Consider the following 18,305-nt stretch of genomic DNA (forward strand, 5'->3'; position numbering starts at 1 on the left):
TTGCTTAATTCAAATAAATATGAGGAAAATTCACCACTATGGTGAATACATGATCAACCCTTTTTAATGATGTAATTAATCAACAAGTTTATAACTATGGGTAATGTTTTAACTACATGTTTTTATTTCTGTTTTAAAGCAAGGTACACCTGTTTGATGGCATGCACATACCATTATTTTCTTTCCATAAGCAAAGCTCCAGGAAAAACATTAGATCTTTAAAAAAATCCCTAAATACTGTATTATATTTGGTAATTTTTCAATTTCCAGGAATAAATGTCCACTTTACATTATTTCTATGTCTATGTCTGTACAGATAAAGATGGATGCCTATCGGATTCTGTCCATCTTTATGTCTCACAGCACCCTCTGGTGTTCATTAGCTAAAAGTTTTCTTATAAATGTATCTCTTCACATTTTAAGGTTAAAAGTAAGTTTAAAGACAGAGTCATAACAATAGAATATTTCTTTGACGTATAAGACCAAAGTATGTGTATATATATATACATATGTGTGTGTGTGTGTGTGTGTGTGTTCTATTTAGAAAATGAGTTTAGTTTTCTCTGACTAAACATTTAAATGGGATCATTTAAATGGGATCAAACATAAACATTTTAATGTATTGTGTATCATATTTATGTTTTAAAAGCAGTGAAGTGTGGTGTGAAGAATAAGATTCATTTTATTTTTCTACATCATCTAATTTTTAAACGATTACACAATTTTTTTCTCCAGAAAGCATTAGATAAGCCCAGGAGAAGACTGGTGCTGGGGAAGGGATGTGATGACTCAGAAGAGACTGTGCAGTCAGGGAATGTAGTTTATGAAGAGTCTGATGGCCATATTGCCTCTAGCAGATATCCCATTTTGTATTAAGGAATTTCTGACTTGGTGACAAATGGCTTCTGTCTTACTTAGGGTTCCTTTTGCTGTGATGAAACACCATGACCAAAGCAACTTGGGGAGGAAAGAGTTTTATTTCACTCACAGTTACATATATCCGTTCATTATCAAATGCAGGGAGGGCAGGAAGTTATGCAGGGAAGGAACATAGAGGTAGGACTTGATGGGGAAGCCATGGAGGCATGCTGCTTACTGGTTTGCTCCTCATGTCTTGTTTAGACTGTTTTCATGTAGAACATAAGACAATCAGCCCAGTTGTCCCCCTCCCAAATGGGCTCAGCTCTCACCATCAATCACTAATTTAGAAAATACCCTACAGGCTCGCATCCAGCCAGATCTTGTTGAGGCATTTTCTCCACTCTGATGACTTGTGTCAAGCTGACATAAAACCAACCAGTACAACGTTTAAATGTTTCCTCTATGATAACGTTTCAGTGCCTCCTTCCTTAGCCACTATAGAGGGACACTTGCTTGGTTTATCTTAGAAAGGGCAAAAACATTGCCAATATTCTCATACCCTAATCCTCTGAGTAGAACTCTATAAAAGAAGAGAGTTTGGAGCAAACACTTCCCTAGTCTGGAGAGCCTACTCAGTAGCCTCCCAGGACTCCATCCACATGACTTCAGCCTGCCAGCCATGTGATCACTATAGCTCTTTATCACAAAGCTGAACCAAGAAAGCACCAGAAAAGGCAAGCAGGCCCTTATTAAATATAGGCTGAAGGACTACTCCTCCTAGCTACAATAACTCGTCAATCTATCTGTCCTGTCCAGTGTCAAAAGGAAGGGCATATCCTTAGTGCAATGGAAATAATGTCCACTGATCATCTCCTGACTGTGACCACATACAGAAATGCACACACATATGTGCATATGTGCACACATATGTACATGCATGTGCACATGCACACACTTTTTTCTAAAGCCACAGTGTAGTTGGGATTTAATGGTGATAAATACTTTATCAGAGCTCTGAAACAGAGGCACCAGACTAAGTGGAGTCAGCCCCTGGGGAAAAAAGTTCCATTTACTCTGTGCCAAATCAGCCTGAGATGTTATTTGCACACAAGAACCATCAATGTTGATGGGAAATTGGAATGAAGCTCTGAAAATAGCAGTTATCCCAGTGAGTATATCCTGTAATCTCTGTGGTGATTCAGTTTCAGCAATGGTTGGAGCACCCAGTAGGAGCATTTTGGGATCTGCCCTCTTTCTTTATCATTCCCTCTTTGACTATGTTTAAGCGCTTCAATCAGAGCACTGTCCATGTGATCAGCATACATAGGTCATTTCCTATTCTGACATCCTGAGATACAGAAACAATTGCAAGGATAAGGCACCTGTGATACGTGGTTGGTTGGGACAGAACCATGACTTATGACCTTAGTATATTATCGAATTTTAATAGCATTCTAGGATCCTAGAACTGATTATTACCTAGTCTTCATGCATGACTCTTAGGACCACTCAGTATGTCATACAGCTGGCACATGACAGGAAAGTTCCTCATGTTTGTCAAATGAGTACTGTCTTAGGTTTTTACTGCTGTGAACAGACACCATGACCAAGATAAGTCTTATAAAGGACAACATTTAACTGGGGCTGGCTTACAGGTTCACAGGTTCAGTCCATTATCATCAGGGCAGAAACATGGCAGCTTCAGGGCAGGCATGGTACGGGAGGAGCTGAGAGTTCTACATCTTCATCTGAAGACTGCTAGAAGAAGACTGACTTCCATGGAACTCAGATAAGGGTCTTAAAGCCCACATACACAGTGACACACCTACTCCGACAGGGCCACACCTTCTAATAGTGCCACTCCCTGGGCCAAGCATAAACAAACCATAACAAGTACATTATATTCACCCATCCTCATCGGTGAGTATATAACATAAATCTAATGTTTATTTGTATAATTTGTAGGGAAGTCAAGCCTCAAGAAAGGGGATGCTGGTTGAGAAGGAAAGCATGGATACAATTGACCAAGCAACCCAGCTTGTCGAGCAAGCCCACAACATGAGGGACAAAATCCAAGGTAAATATCTTCCCTTTTGTTTAACTTCATGTCAAAGAAACATCCAATGTATGGTTGACAATTGAATAACAGGTATTGTCAGGGATTGCTGTGTGCAGGAGCATACTGTTCAAAAGGCTACAGGTTTTAGCTTCAGTACAGTCTTCATGGCGACTTTGCACTTTAAGATTTCTGAACGCCTGTTCCTATGTATCTCTCAGTGTTCAAGAATAAATATTCACAATCACTCTTTCAAGGCATTCCACTTACATTTAATGCCACACACCCTTTCTACCAGAGGAAATGTGGTGTCTTTAAACTGAAAGAGTTTAGTAGGAGTCACATTTTTTCCAGTATTTGCAGCCCTCAAATATGTCTTTGGTGTATGAATAAACCATGTCGGGTGTGGCTGTACACACCTGTGATCCCAGGACTTGGGAGATAGAGGCAGGTGGATATCTGTGAGTTGAAGATGAACCTGGTCCACATAGCCAGTTTCAGGCTAGTTTTGGGTCATGCTATGAAACCCTGTATCAAAAATATGGGAGGCAGGGGTGGGGTGAGGAGAATTAGAGCAAACCAGTCCAAATAATTTCTGGCTATTTGTGATGTTCTTCCTTACTGACCAGCAGAGAAGTTAGTAGCTCAGGTTTGCAACACAAAAGCAAAGGGATGAGGGCCTGTGAGTGATTCGGTGTCCTAAAGCACTGTGGCAGAATCTACCTGTCCTGCTGAAGATTTCACTCTTTTGAGCTCTGATTTTCACTAACTGCAGGCTGCATCTTGAAGAGTGTTTTAACAGTGCAGGAAATCTGTCTTCAATTTCCCAACCGAAAGAGACTGCATTTGTTCTAGGATAAAGAGACATTCCTCAGGTTAGAGTCAGCGAAGATCTGCTATTTGTTTCCATGGTTTTTTTATTATGCTACATATTTTTTATTATGATACATACATATCAGGAGTTAGGTGTCAATACCAAATGCATCTCGGGGCACAGTGACAGTAAAAAGACTCACCGTGAGAAATTCATATCTTTGCACTGAGGAGCCAGGAGCATATTCTAGGCTAAGGAACATATAAAGCCAAAATTGATCTTTGCTTCGCTTCCTTGGATGCCTGTAAAGCACAGGAAAAGCAAGTGGCGTGCATTTCAGACTTCCTGCTGCCTTCCTTCAAGCTCATGTGTTTGCATTTACTGATAAAATATTCCTTTCCTAAAGCATTGGTCTATTGATCTGTTCAGTCAGTGAGACAGAATCTAGAAATATGCCCTCATATTTATCCAATTGAGAAATAAGTGCCCCATTAGGCAGCAAATAAAGTCAAGACCCTTCTAAGCCAGACAGAGGAAGTATTCACCTTTGCTATTTAGCAAACCAGGCCTTGGTCACTAGGTGCTTCCTTTGAAAAGAATCCGAACCATCTTACTTGTCCTTTGGTCATGGGAAAAGACAGCAGAAAAAAATACCAAGGAAAGGGAAGAAGGAAACTAATTTTTATCAGTTTTCATTTCTTTAAAATAATGTATGAATAGTCTCCAAAGACCAAAGCACAAGTGTCACTGTCTATATTTTTTTCCCAGACATAGCTAAAACAAAACAGCCTGAGACTGAACAGAATTTACATCAAAATGCCAAATAATTCAGCTTTGCCCCACCAGGACCTGGGGTGAAGGTGGGAATGGGGAAATGGTGTGTTTGATTTATTTAAGGTTTACATTTAGTTTATTTCAATAAATCGTATTTTAGATTTTGTATGAAAAGTGAATGTTTAAAGCTTTGATACTTGGGGTTTGGAGGGGTTAGCAATGTTGATGTCCCTGTAACACTCACAGTAATGTTTGGAGCATTAAAACCATCTATCCCCATTTATGTCCCTTCTTTCAAAATTCAAGAACACTGTATTGCATCATTTCTCTGTGTACATCATTTCTCATTCCCAACCATCTCTAAAATAGCTGCCAGCGACCTTCAAGCTGGTGTCCACATAAAATACAACTCCTCGCCCTGGTGTGATTTATGTGACACCAATGTTTGTCACCCATCTTATTTGGCCAACCACACAGATCATGATGAACCACAGACTTACAATTTCATTATGCCAGGAAGATAAAGCACTTCCTCCCAGAGCTACCAGAGAACAAGGGACCCATTCAACCTCTCCTCTGATCATATGGAATAGGAATGAGGGCATCAAAGAACTGTTACATGCCAGTGTTTAAGCAAGTTACCTAATCCCTCTAAGCTTCAAAGGCCCCCTTGGTTCTAAAATCTTCAGCCCACATCAGATGTAGGACAAACAGACCTTGAAGTCAAATGGCCCAGTCTTAAAAATATTCACCACAGAAGGCAAATAGAAAAATCATGTTATATGTATGTATGTGTGTGTCTACATATATGACTTTAATATATATATAATATATAATGTATATATTATTCAGAAAAAAATATGAGCAAAATGATCACATGATAATTTTTTAATCCTTTTACTAGCTTGATTGGAAAACTATCTGAAAGGCTCAATTACAAATGTACTCTCATTTTGGCTTAGAGCTTTGTTTTGTTAAATCATTTATGACTAAAATGGAATTAATATCCCCATTGCATGCTACAAGTAACAGGAGACACTGCCAAGGATTTTTCCCAAGCCAAGGATTTCTACAAAATGTTGAACAAAATCCTCAAACTGTTGTGCCTCAAATATTAGTGTTCTCGGATCACCATGGATACCAGATGAGCAGAGAACCAAGGCAGGCTCTGGGGCAGACCATTCCCATCCCCAGAGTGGTTTCCTCGGGTTGGCCTCTCCCCTCATGATGAGCTCCGATGCTCACAGCACAGTACCAGCTCAGCCTGGGAATGAGCTCTCTGTCCACAGTAAGGTCAGTCCTAAGCCTTGCCATCAGACTATGTGACACCAGTGTTTGTCACCCATCTTATCTGGCAGCCCTGCGCATCCTTTTCCCACTCCCATCTCACCATGTTCTTCTTCCTAGAGATCAACAGCAAGATGCTCTACTATGGAGAGAATCAGGAACTTGGCCCCGAGGAAATAGCTGAGAAGCTGGTGTTGGCCCAGAAAATGCTGGAAGAGATCCGAAGCCGGCAGCCATTCCTCACCCATCGGGAGCTGGTAGATGAGGAGGCAGATGAGGCCCAGGAATGTATGTGTCTTCCATTCCTGGCCAACACAAATATGTCTTCTTTCTTTGTGGGACCAGGAAAGGACAGCAAGCCAGAGGGCAACATTTGGTCAAACAACTAATTCTCAATATTCTTAGCTGTGTAGAATTTATGTACAACCTCAAGGACTCATTCAGGAAAACTTGAATATTTTGATCAAGAGTTTTTTATTCAGGCCCAACTTTGAGAATTAATCTTCCTAACTTTTACTACTGTGGGGAAAAAAATAAAGGCTTAGAAGTTGGCTGATAAAAGAAATAAAAATAAAATTCTGAAGCCTATACTGAGAGAAATTTCGTAGAAAATGATGTTCTGATGGCCCTGAGTTTTGGTAAGTTTTAATCTCTAATAGAAATGTGGCATCTCCTTAATGAAAAGTGTAAACACCAAACTACACAAATAGTATTAGGTGCCTGAGCTGGTTACTATAGAGCACAGCATTGCTACCTGCCAATATACCCTGAGCATATTCATTTTAAACTATAACTATGTATTTGTTCCTGATTTTATGGGGTGGTTATTCGGCTACCCTCAGCCTTCATGCTGAGCTCTGTTTTATGTGGCATAGGTGAAATTCACTCATGTGGACCTCATGCTAGGACTACTCAGGCAAGCTGGACCTTTCCCTCCATGTCTTTATCTCATGGAGAATGGCCTGGACTTGGTCACATGGCAGGGGAACCTGCTGAGAGGGAAAGAATAGGAAGTTCCAGGGCTCTTTAAGCCTGGAATTGGAACTCAGTCATATCACATCTGTTCTCTTGGTCAGGACCAGCCTGGATTCAGAATAAAATTGGTGACATTCTCAGTGAGAAAAGTTGCAAAGAATCTATACATTCAACAAAGGAAATTATAGATATTCATATCAGATTTCAGCAGTTGCTGATATTTCATATACTTCCATTCATACCTCATAATTATAGTTAATACATCCATTGCTAGATCTTAATAATTAATGGAGATTGATTGATAAATTAATAAAAACATAAATTGAAAAGTTATTAGTTTGAATTTATATGTTAGCTATTTTTACTTATTGTCATTTTTAAATTTTATATATTTTATTTTACACATTTAAAAATCCACTATAAGAAGGGGTCTGAGAGCTTTATTAGATTGTTGGGGAATCGATGGAGCTGCAAAGGTTAAAGGGCACAAGTCTTCTTCCCACAGATGCTGCCCCATCAACCTTTGCTATCAGTTATTGTGGATACCAGAGAAGGCGGTTATTGGCATAAAGGTTTATTGTAACAACAAATAAAGTCATACCACCAGGGAGAATGACAGGAGAATTTCAGGCCAGTCAGGCCAGCTGGAGCTCTACCATCAGAGCCAGATGTTCCCAAGCTCCTTGACTATTTTGAAATTTAACCGGACTGCCCTATGGAAAAAAAGACCGTTTACTTCTCTCTCTTAGTTTCTTGAAGTAAATAAGTAGATTTTAAACATTTACTTTACTGAGTTGGGAACTTGTATAGTTTCCTCATGCTAAGGAAAGGAAAGGTAAGCTTTAACAGGACAGACTGTCATTCCCTGTTGAGAATGGGGGGACCAAGAATTATGGTACCTAATCAATAAATGTGCCAATGAGCCAAGAAAGAGACTTTAAGAACATTGTGTTGTTGCTATTTAATCTTTATTTCACCCAAAACCTTAACTGACTGGAAACAGTGGGGTAAAGTGGTAAAAACAAGGGTTAGAAACAGCATAGATGCTTGTTCCGTCACTGACTAGAAAACATTGGTTCTTTTTCATAGGAATAACCATGAGTATATCCAGTTTTCCTTTATAAGATAAAGCTATGGTAATCTGGGTAATAAGCAGAAAGGTATAACAGCCTAGATTTTGTACAAAGTGTAATCCTCTTGGAAAAGCTATCAAGCCCTTCCTTTAGTTGATTTGTCAGGAGTTCCTAAATCCAGCAGGAAAGCATCTCTCCCTTAACTGGAAACGCTGGGGCTTCTTTTGTGAACCTCTCTCCTATCTCAATCACTGAAGCAGACAGCGACTGAATTTTTCTCTACTTTGTGAAATGCAAGAGCCCAAACTAAGTTTGTCTCCATTTCTCCTCAGTGCTGAGCCAAGCTGAGAACTGGCAGCGGCTGCACAATGACACCCGCTCTTTATTCCCCGTGGTGCTGGAGCAGTTGGACGACTACAACGCTAAGCTGTCCGACCTCCAGGAATCCATTAACCAGGCCCTCGACCATGTCAGGGATGCAGAAGACATGAATAGAGCCATCACTTCCAAGCAGCGGGACCATGAGGTACAGTGGGCAGCAACTGTGAACTCATGTCAGGCATAGACAAACTAAACTTATACCAAGAAAAAGTGACTGACATTAAAAACTTTAAATATTGCTATACCTAAACACTCATATTTTAAATATGGTTGCTTTTTTTGCTATTGTAAGTCACTACCATATCTGTGCCTTAAATTAAGTTGAACAGTGACAAATAAATGTTTAGTCTTTGCTTAGGTAAGAGTGAGCCCTTATTAGTGCATAGACTCCTACATGAGGCTATACTGCTTTCTCCAGACAGAAAAGGACTATTCAAGAAACATGCATCTACCCAGAATTGTCTTTTGGATATTTACAGGTTTTAGAAAGGTATAAATTTTGGAAAGGAATTGTCATAGGCCACTGAGAGTAGCTATAGAGGAAGCTGGTTAAACTCAAGCTAAAACCATACAAACACAAAAAGGTGAGGAAAATTCTAAGTACCACCATAGCTTGAGTGGTACTTAGAAAGTCCATAGCATCTTTCTCTGCCTATCTTTCTCTGATTCCCATACCCACAGGGCTGGGAAGTGCTGACCATGTGTCCACTCCATAGAACACTTGTCCCCCACCACCATCAGTGAACAACCATCCTCATTGAGATGACACAAGTAAACATGGATATGTTTGTAAAACTTAGGCTAAGAAAACAACGTAGACAAATAGAAATGGCCAGTATCAAATCCATCAGTTTACTTGAGTATTTTATCATCAATAAGATCAACTTAATCTTGGTCCACTGATGAGATTTTCAATCATCATTTCCCCTCAATAAATTAATATCCTAATGTATATATCTTGTCCTCATCACATTTTTTTAAACAGGAGCAAACTATTATTCAGTATTTTTTTAATTAGAGCTTTCAAATGATGTTAACCATTACACACTAACAAATGTGTAATAGATTGCAAGCTAGCATACATACATTAAGCAGAATATGATGAAACTTGTATAAGACATGACTATCATAGCAGCTCTGCTAGGGGCTCACTAATGAAGACTTCCAAACTGTTCAATGTGGAGAGTTCTTTATGAATAGGGGAAGTTATTAGCCCAGACCACACCCTGCCAGACAAGGACTTAAGAGACCACTTAGAAGACCCAAACATAGAACTGTCCCCTTAGCCATAGAAGGACGGTTTTATTACAGGACAAAAGAAGCTAAGATCTGCCTTGATGTAGAGGCAAACCCTAAGGGGTTCTCTTTTCCAGCTGTGAGCTGTCAATCTCAGTAGGGGCTTTGTCTTCTGTACGCACCTTTACTAGAGAATACATTCTAGTATGTGGCGAGTTACCATGCTTAATTCTCCACTGACTTATTTTTAGGGCTCTATGATCTCCATAACCAATAGGAGTGGCATACAATGGGCTGAACAATAAAGCAGAGGCATGCATGACCAGCTGTTGACAAATACTGACATGTGTCAAGACTTTGTCATAAGCAGTAAATGAACATTGTCGCCTGTGCAAAGCGACTTCAGTTCTAAAAGTAAATGCATGCCAGTCTAGCTCTTAATTAAAATTTTCTTATGCACATTTTTAGAAAACCCTCATGGGTGTGAATATGAGGAATTTGGCATTTCCGTGATTTCAGACAGATGGTAGGCCTCTTTTAGCTCGGTTAAACAAATTCTTCTACTAAGTACAAATGAACAGCATGAGCAGAATTTTAGGAAAAGAACAGCAGGGCACACAGCATTTCAAGCTTCTTCTGTCTGTCCTGCTGCTGCTGCTGCTTCCTAGCTAATGGTCAGCATTCGCCAGACAGTTTCCACAGTGTGTCCAGACGCCTATACAAAAGCTGCCTCCCAGATATGAAGGCCATGTTGTTTCCCCTCCTTTTTCCTTTGCTCACATGGTTGTGCCCAGTTCCTTATCTAATTCTGTCCTGTCCTGTCCTTGATCTAGGTTAAGTGACTCATTACGTAGTATGTCTTTCTTACTAAAGCTCTTACATCCTTCTATTCTTACATCTACTGAAAATTCTGTGGAAACTATGGAAACCACCCACCCTCACATGTCACTCCCATGTATAGACACATATGGGTGCACACACAATACAGTCCTGCTATGAGAAACATGTTCGGTTATTTATACATATCAGGTTGGCAGACAAATTCCGATCATTCGTCTAAAGCCCAGGCTAAGAAAATGACCATCAGAAGGAGCACCTCCCTCTTCTATACTGATACAGCCATGAATTTTAGCACTGTAATCATCTTTAATACATTTAGGGTATAGTCTATGATCCAGTTTCAAAGGTATTACTGAATGTGTAATTGTGTATCCTCTGTGTGTGTGTCTGTGCATGCATGTGCATGCATGCATACATGCATGTGTGTGCATGTGTGTGTGCATGTATATGTGCATCTGTGCACCTGTGGTTCACACTTTGTCTATCCCTACTAAAATCATAAGCACCCAAAGAGCACTGCTCCTGCTGTACATGAATTCTGTCTTTCCAAGATCTAATGTGATATCGCGAATGCATCATGGGTATAAACAGGGACATGGAGTACCCCCACCTGCTATGTAATCCAGATCCTGTTTGTGAATACTGGTTGTTCTTGATCAATACTCTTTCCAACACTAATTAGACTCTCAAATGGCTAAACACTACTACTCACACTCTCTTTCCTATGTCTCCATGGTTAAATGCTATGAAGTTTTCATTTCTTCCAATGGAAAAAATTAAATACTAGGTATTAATTTAATTAATTTAGTTAAAAACCTAGTATTTCAGCTATTAATCAGTCTTTCCTTTAACAAATTTGAATAAGTGAAACCTTACTGGAATTTGATTCTGTGCTTTAGAATATGATTTTTGAACTTTTTCATGAAATTATACTGCCCAATTTTAATTCCTTTGAGTAATTAATTGTAGAGCTGGCATCAAATCCATGGCCTTATGCATTATCAGAACATGTTCTGCTACTGAGCAATACCCCTAGCCCCAAACTTAAGAATTTGGGCAAAATATTTTTCTTTTACTGAAAACAATTTTTCCCTCACATAATATATGTCAGTTATGGTTCCCCCTCCCACAACCCCTCACAGTTCCTCCCCAAATCCCCTCTCTTATGGATCCATTCCCTTTCGGTCTCTCACTAGAAAGCAAACTGACTTCTAAGGGATACTAATAAGATAAAATATGATGTAATAAGATAAACAAAAACTAACATTAGAATAGGGCAAAACAAACCAAGGGAAAGGAACCCAAGAAACAAATATAGACATAGAGACTCACTCGTTCACCATAATATATACACAAAGAACATATAGGGTAAATATGTGTGTGTTATATAATCTCATATATAACATATATATTAAGGTTTTTTTAATATTAAAGGAAAACCCTGACATAACATGAGGCAAGGAACCTCTAAAGATGTGGTGGAGGTTTTTTCTGTTGGCCATCTAACTGCTGAGCATACAGCCTACCCCTGAGAGTGGTTTGTTTCCTCAGTGAGACTCCCTTGGAGAAAACAGAATTTTCATTTACAGTAGTTATCAATTGGAGAAGGCTTCTGGGTTAGGGATGAGGGCTCGTGTCCTTTTCTCCTTGCAGCCCTCAGAGCATGTCTGGTGCAGAATAGTACAGGCCCTGTGCACAGCACCTCTGTGTCTGTGAATTCCTGCAATCGTGTTGATTTACAGGGCTTTGTTTCCTTGGTGTTCTCCATCCCCTCTGACTCTTATACTCTTTCTGCCTCCTCTTCCTTAAGGTTCCCTGATCCCCTAGAGGAGAGATCTGATAGAAGCATCCTGTTTAGAGATGAGTGTTCCAGGGTCTGCATATTGTCTGGTTTTGGGCCTCTGTATGTGTTCCTGTCTGCTGCAGGAGGAAGTTTCTCTGATGATGTCTGAGCAAGGCACTGAGCTATGAGTACAGCACAATGTCATTAGGAGTCACTGTACTGCTGTGTTCTCTTAATAGAACAGCAATATTTGGTCTTCCCCTAAGTTTCTGGACTATCGAACCTCAGGTATTGTATCACCCAAGCAGTGTCAGATATGGGTTCCATCTCATGCAATGGGCCTTAAGTCAAATCAGATATTGGTTGGTTACTCCCACAAGCTCTGTGCCACTATTATATTATATTAGCAAATCTTATAGGCAGGACACCAATATAGATCAGTGGGTTTGTGGCTGGGTTGATGTTTATGCTTCTCTTTTGATAGCATAAACTTACTTGTACCAAAGACACTAGCATGTAGGGTGAAGACCCTATCTAGGCACCAGCTCAAGTTCTCCACATTCAGTGAGTTGTATTGTTTTCAACAATGAGACCTTCCAATCAATTTATGAAGAGCTACCTATTGTCATGGCAACAATGTGGATTTTAGGTGTTTCCCTTTGGCCTACAACTCAATAAGATGGACCTGATTCCTGATACTGGAATTTTCATTTAGTGACAAAAGATGTCCAGTTGTGGCTCTATCTCCCCATTATTGGTCAATTTCATTTAGAGGGTCTTCATAGTATGGAATCGTCTACTGTATTAGGTTTCCATACAGCCTGTTTATATGGCTCCTAATTTTTAGCTGTCTCTTCTTATATTCCCTCCCTCATCCTCATCCTCCCTTCCTGCCCCACTTGTTCCTCCCATTCCAGTTACTCTTCGTCTCTTTTTATCTCTTCATCTCCGCAGTATAATTTGAGATCAGGGATATTGATTATTCTAGCAGGTTTTCTTCTGGACTGTTTAGCTATCTTAGGTGTGTGTGTGTGTGTGTGTGTGTGTGTGTGTGTGTTTCCAGATGTAGCTGAAAATTGTCCTTACAAGGTCTGTGAAAAATTGCGTTGGAATATTGATGAGAATTGCATTGAATCTATACATTGCTTTTGGGAATATGTCCTTTTTGCTTTATTAATCCTAGCAATCCATGAACATGGAAGACTTTTCCATCTTCTAATTTCTTCAACTTCTTTCTTCAATCTCTTAAAATTATTCCTTTTTTAATCATACAAGTCTTTCACTTGTTTAGTTAGAGTTACCCTGTGATATTTTATATTATTTGAGGCTATTGTGAAGGGTATTGTTCCCCTGATTTCTTTGTCAGTCCATTTGTTGTTTATATACATGATGGCTACTGATTTTTGTGAGTTATTTTTTTTTTATCCAACTACTTTGCTGAAAGTGCTTATCAGCTGTGGGTGCTAACCAGTGGAATTTTTAGGGTCTCATGTTTTTTAATCATATCATCTGCAAATAAAGGTAACTTGGACTTTTTCCTTTCCAGTTTCCATCCCCTTGATCTCCTTCAGTTGTTTTATTGCTATAACTAGAACTTCAAGTCCTATACTGAAAACATATAGAGATTGGACAACCTTATCTTGGTCCTGATTTTAGTAGAATTAATTTGAGTTCCTCTCCATTCAGGTTGATGTTGGCTATGGGCTTGCTGTTAACTGCCTTTCTTATGTGGCAATGTCTCTTCTATCCCTAATCTCTCCAGGACTTTTATCAGGAATGGATGTTTGTCAAAATGTTTGTCAAAGGTGTTTTCTATATCCAATGGATGGTCGTGTAACTTTTTTCCTTCAGTTTTTTTTCTGTGGTGGACAATAATGTCCTCTCTCCTTTGTTTTCCTTCCATCAGAAACAACACGAGAGAGTGAAGGAACAGATGGAAGCTGTGGGTGCCTCTCTGAGTATGTCTGCAGACTCTCTTACCATACCTCGGCTCACTCTTGAGGAACTTGATGAGATAATAAAGGTAAGGGCATACCTGGGTTGCTCAAGCTTGCCATGATAGCAGTTTTAAACAGCAGCTCAATGTCAGGATGATCCAGTTCAATTCATGTTAGTAGGATTGAGAAACAGTGTCAGCTAATGGGGACCTCCAGTTTCTTGTATTACCCAGTAGCTACTAACACTACACAGTTACAGTTCTCCCATTCCCATACCACTGGGAGGAGCTCTCCAGCGCTGCCTCATTTGGCTCATCTAATGGCACAACTAGCAAGGGACAGAACCAGCTCTCCCACTGTTATGCCCTTGGAGCTGGCTCATCCTCACCCACACCATGATTGCTGGCTCGACTGTGCTGCCCAGGCAAAGTGCAGGACCCACTCTCCTGAATGCTGCAGCAGGTGAGAGGCAGCGACAGATCTCCTGCTCAGTTGACTTTGGAGCCAGCTTTTCTGCCTGCCATAGGTAGCAAGGGGTGAGGCAGGGCATTCCTTCCTCATACATCACTACACGGCAGACAAATGTTGGGACCACCTCTCCAAAACTCCTTGAATCTGGCTCACTTGTGCCCCAATAATCAGGGTCAGCTCTATGATGCTACCCAGGTGAGGTGCAGGGCTGGCTCTCCTGAATGCTGCAGCCAGTGAGAAGCAAGGACAGCTCTCCTGCTTTCGTACCCTCAGTGCCAGCTCTCCAAAGATGCCCAGTTCTACACAGCCCCCAGACATCACCATGTCCCTGGGTGGCATCCCAGACTGCAGATGTCTTTGGTGGTAACAGAATCCTGCTGCTGCATGGCCATGGACTCTTGCTGCTGCATGTGGCCCTCAATGGCAGCACAGACCAAAACCTCACCATGGCCTTAGGTGGCATCACCAGCTACTCAGATCAGGCTGTTCCTCATTACCCTCAAGTCTCTAGTTCTGACTCTCTTTATCGTCCCCACATTCTTCTGTCTCTCTTTCTCTTCCACTTCTTCACCACTTACTTGCTCCACATAGTGATGCCCAGTGTCTCTGGGTGTCTGGAGTCATCTCAGGAGTGCTATGCGCTGCCCGTGCAGTGTGGCACCAGAAAGGGAACATCGCACACATATCAATCATTCTTATGCTGCGGCTCTCTAGTGTCCCTTGTCAGGTGGCAGAGATGGCTCCTAACAGATACATTTGCCACCACCGTGGCCCTTCTAGATACATTCCCAATCCATTAGTAGGAACAGAGTTTTAAAATATAATCAAGCTATATCATTTCTTCTATTGAACTTCTAGTGATGCTTCAGATCATAACCATATTCCACCATGATACACGAGGCACTCTGTGACCTAGTTCTCACCCACCTGTCTGACCTCATGCTTTAACTTGCTCTCTTCCTCACACACCACACGGCAGCTCACCAAACTCATTTCAGAAACACCATATTCAGTCCTCGCTCAAGACCTGTGTGCCTACTGTCCCTAGATCTTTAAATGGCTCATATCTTCATGACTAGTTAATCCAAGAGGTCCTCTTATCTTCAACCACTATCCATCCCATGTTACATGCTGTATTTTGTTCAAAATATCTTTTGCTTTCTAAAATTAGTTTGTCCACTTATGTGGTCACTGCTGACTGTCTGTGCTGTCCCCCTCAATGCAGCCCTTGAAAGCAGCAACTGTGTTCTGTCTTCTTTCCAAGAGTGTTGGTCAGCCATGGACTAGGTACAACGTAGGCACTTGTTAAAGGAGTAATGAGATAGGGAGTGAACATGGAATGCCAGTGGTATTTTTTCTGTTTATGTAATTCAAAGCAGTGTGACCAGCCAAATGTCTAAAGGCTGAATATAACTTCTAAGAAGTAAACTTTGTGTGTTAGAAACTGTGCTCTAATCTAGAGCAACAAAAACAAGTTGAACTCAGTTTCTGACGACTAAGCATTTGTAATATCATGTAAGAGTTTGTAATATCATGATTGAATAATCCTATACAATGATTACAGTAGAGTAAGGATGGATAACAGACTTACAGGAACACGATCTCACCCAAGAAGTTAGGACTTGCTACAGCATGTATTTCCAAAGAGAGGGGGATGAAGATGCAGGAGTACACAAATCCTCTGCATGGTAGTTTCTGAAATTGACAAGAAGGAAAATGGTCAGTTTTGTTGTTATCTGGGGAAACCCTTTTACAGTTCTCTAAACTCAAGTCATTTAATTTGCTTTTTCTTTCTTTAGAATGCATCTGGAATTTATGCAGAAATAGATGGAGCCAAAAATGAACTGCAAGGAAAACTATCCAACCTGAGTAACCTCAGTCATGATTTAGTTCAGGAAGCTACAGACCACGCATATAACCTTCAACAGGAAGCTGATGAGCTAAGCAGGTAACATCACAGTTTTAGAAATGCAAACATTTACATGGACCAAGTGAGACATCTGTATTCAGCTCCATACCAGAGTCACTAAAATGCAGCAAGTAGATTGTGCTTGGCTTTGCTTGATTGCTAATTGGTTTGTTAATTGTTTTCTCAGAGTCAGGCATCAGTTTTTTGGAATTGTTTCTGGAAGACTGTCCTTTAAAACTCTTTGAGACTAGAAACCTGTGCTCTAGGCAAGGGTGCAAGTGAGATCTGTTCCACAATAAGGTGACTGGGGCAAGAAATTAAATCCCTCCACAGTATCTAATTCAACCATCATTACCTGCTTATTTTATAGCCAGCATTTACTTTCCATACCCAAATACCATAAGTCAAGCTGGTTAGGAGTTAGCATTACAACTGATTCCTGCTAAACACAACTTTCTGCAGTGCCTGGCAGGAAATGTTTAATTTAACTCCTGTTAAGAGAAAAAAAAAATCAATTGACAATTTCTTTCACAGCACCTAGAAAAGAGTCACACACCCTTTGGCCACTCAATTAATGTTAATTGAAATGTACCGAAAGATTGGAATTGAATTCATGACCCTGAAATCAGTAAATCACGAGATCATTATAGAAAGCAGGCACCTGGAAAGGTCAAGGGTCAAGATTAGCGTTCATTCTAAGTGCACAGTATCCTTTATTACCTCCTCACCAAAAATTTCAAACATCACTCCTAACTGAGTAGGGGGTTGGGGGTGGCTTAAGGAATAAGAGAGGGGAAAGAAGGGAGAAAGAGAGGGGAAAGGTGAAGGGGAGAGGAGGGAAAGCAGAAGAAAGAAGAGGAGACATAAATAAAGCATGAAAGCTTATAGCAATGGCAGCTCTGGTGTGCTACAGTATTTTATTCAGTGTGGTGTTGTGTCCCTAAGAAGTATGCTTTGAATGAAAGCAATAAAAGGAACTTAGATAAAACATCTGTTTTGATGACATCGCAGATTGGTTGATAATTAGTTTTGAGCCACCCTCTGGCTCTCTCTCACAATTCCTTCATCTTTACAGCACCCTACTGGTATATACAGAGGGCACTCTTCTCTAAATGTCATTCTGCAGTGGTGGTCCAGCAGGGTTCCATGGAAGTTACTGCGTGTTTTACTGGCTCCATAGGCACAAATGTCAATCAACCTGACATCATGTTTCTGACTCAATCTATCCATGAAATCATTCAAAATTTATAAACTTTCACCCTCAAAATATAAACATTGAAAATTCCTCAACATTTATCTGGTGTGCACACTTTTTTTTCTTTCATCTCTTTTTGTGGGGTAGGGAGTTTTGTTTTGTTTTGTTTTGTTTTGTTTTGTTTTGTTTTGTTTTGTTTCAAAGTCTCTCATAACTTAGACTGGCTTCCGACATTAAATTTCTGATCCTCCTGCCTCTCCCTCCCAAGGGCTGGGATTACAAGTGTGTACTGCTGTGCTGTTGTGTGCATTGTTGGGGATCAAACCCAGGCTTTGTGCATCCTAGGTGCTATGTATTTGTTTGTTTGGATTTCTTGGACAAGATCTTAGAGTCTTACTCTTCAGCCTAGGCTGGTTTGAAACTCATGGCAATCTTGCTGCCTTTGTTTTCTAAATGCTGAGATTACAGGCATGATATAATTTTTTCTTGTCTACTTTCTTCATAGTTTACTCGTGATGCTATTTCTAGGAAGAGGTCCAAGGGAGGGAAGACAAAGAGTATATGGAAGGGACAGACCTTCATATAGCATGACTCTTGCCATAATTGATCCTTTTCTCTATCAAAATCAAGCTCTGTTTCATGGCTACAACAAAATGAAAACAATATCATTTTATTATCTTCATTCTTTTCATTCTGATTTGAAAAAAACTAAA

General features: G+C 40.2%; 1 protein-coding gene across 1 annotated transcript in view; it reads left to right on the forward strand.

The window, feature by feature from the left end:
• Lama4 (laminin subunit alpha 4) overlaps nucleotides 1-18,305 on the forward strand; it is a 142,710-nt gene that overhangs the window by 71,711 nt on the left and 52,694 nt on the right. Inside the window, exons 9-13 of the mRNA XM_021173805.2 lie at nucleotides 2,827-2,938; nucleotides 5,913-6,080; nucleotides 8,173-8,366; nucleotides 13,987-14,103; nucleotides 16,288-16,436. Coding sequence (XP_021029464.1) covers nucleotides 2,827-2,938; nucleotides 5,913-6,080; nucleotides 8,173-8,366; nucleotides 13,987-14,103; nucleotides 16,288-16,436 — 740 coding nt within the window. The remainder of the gene's footprint in view (nucleotides 1-2,826; nucleotides 2,939-5,912; nucleotides 6,081-8,172; nucleotides 8,367-13,986; nucleotides 14,104-16,287; nucleotides 16,437-18,305) is intronic.

The sequence above is a fragment of the Mus caroli genome, chromosome 10, assembly GCF_900094665.2.
Source record: "Mus caroli chromosome 10, CAROLI_EIJ_v1.1, whole genome shotgun sequence".
In the NCBI taxonomy this organism is placed as follows: domain Eukaryota; kingdom Metazoa; phylum Chordata; class Mammalia; order Rodentia; family Muridae; genus Mus; species Mus caroli.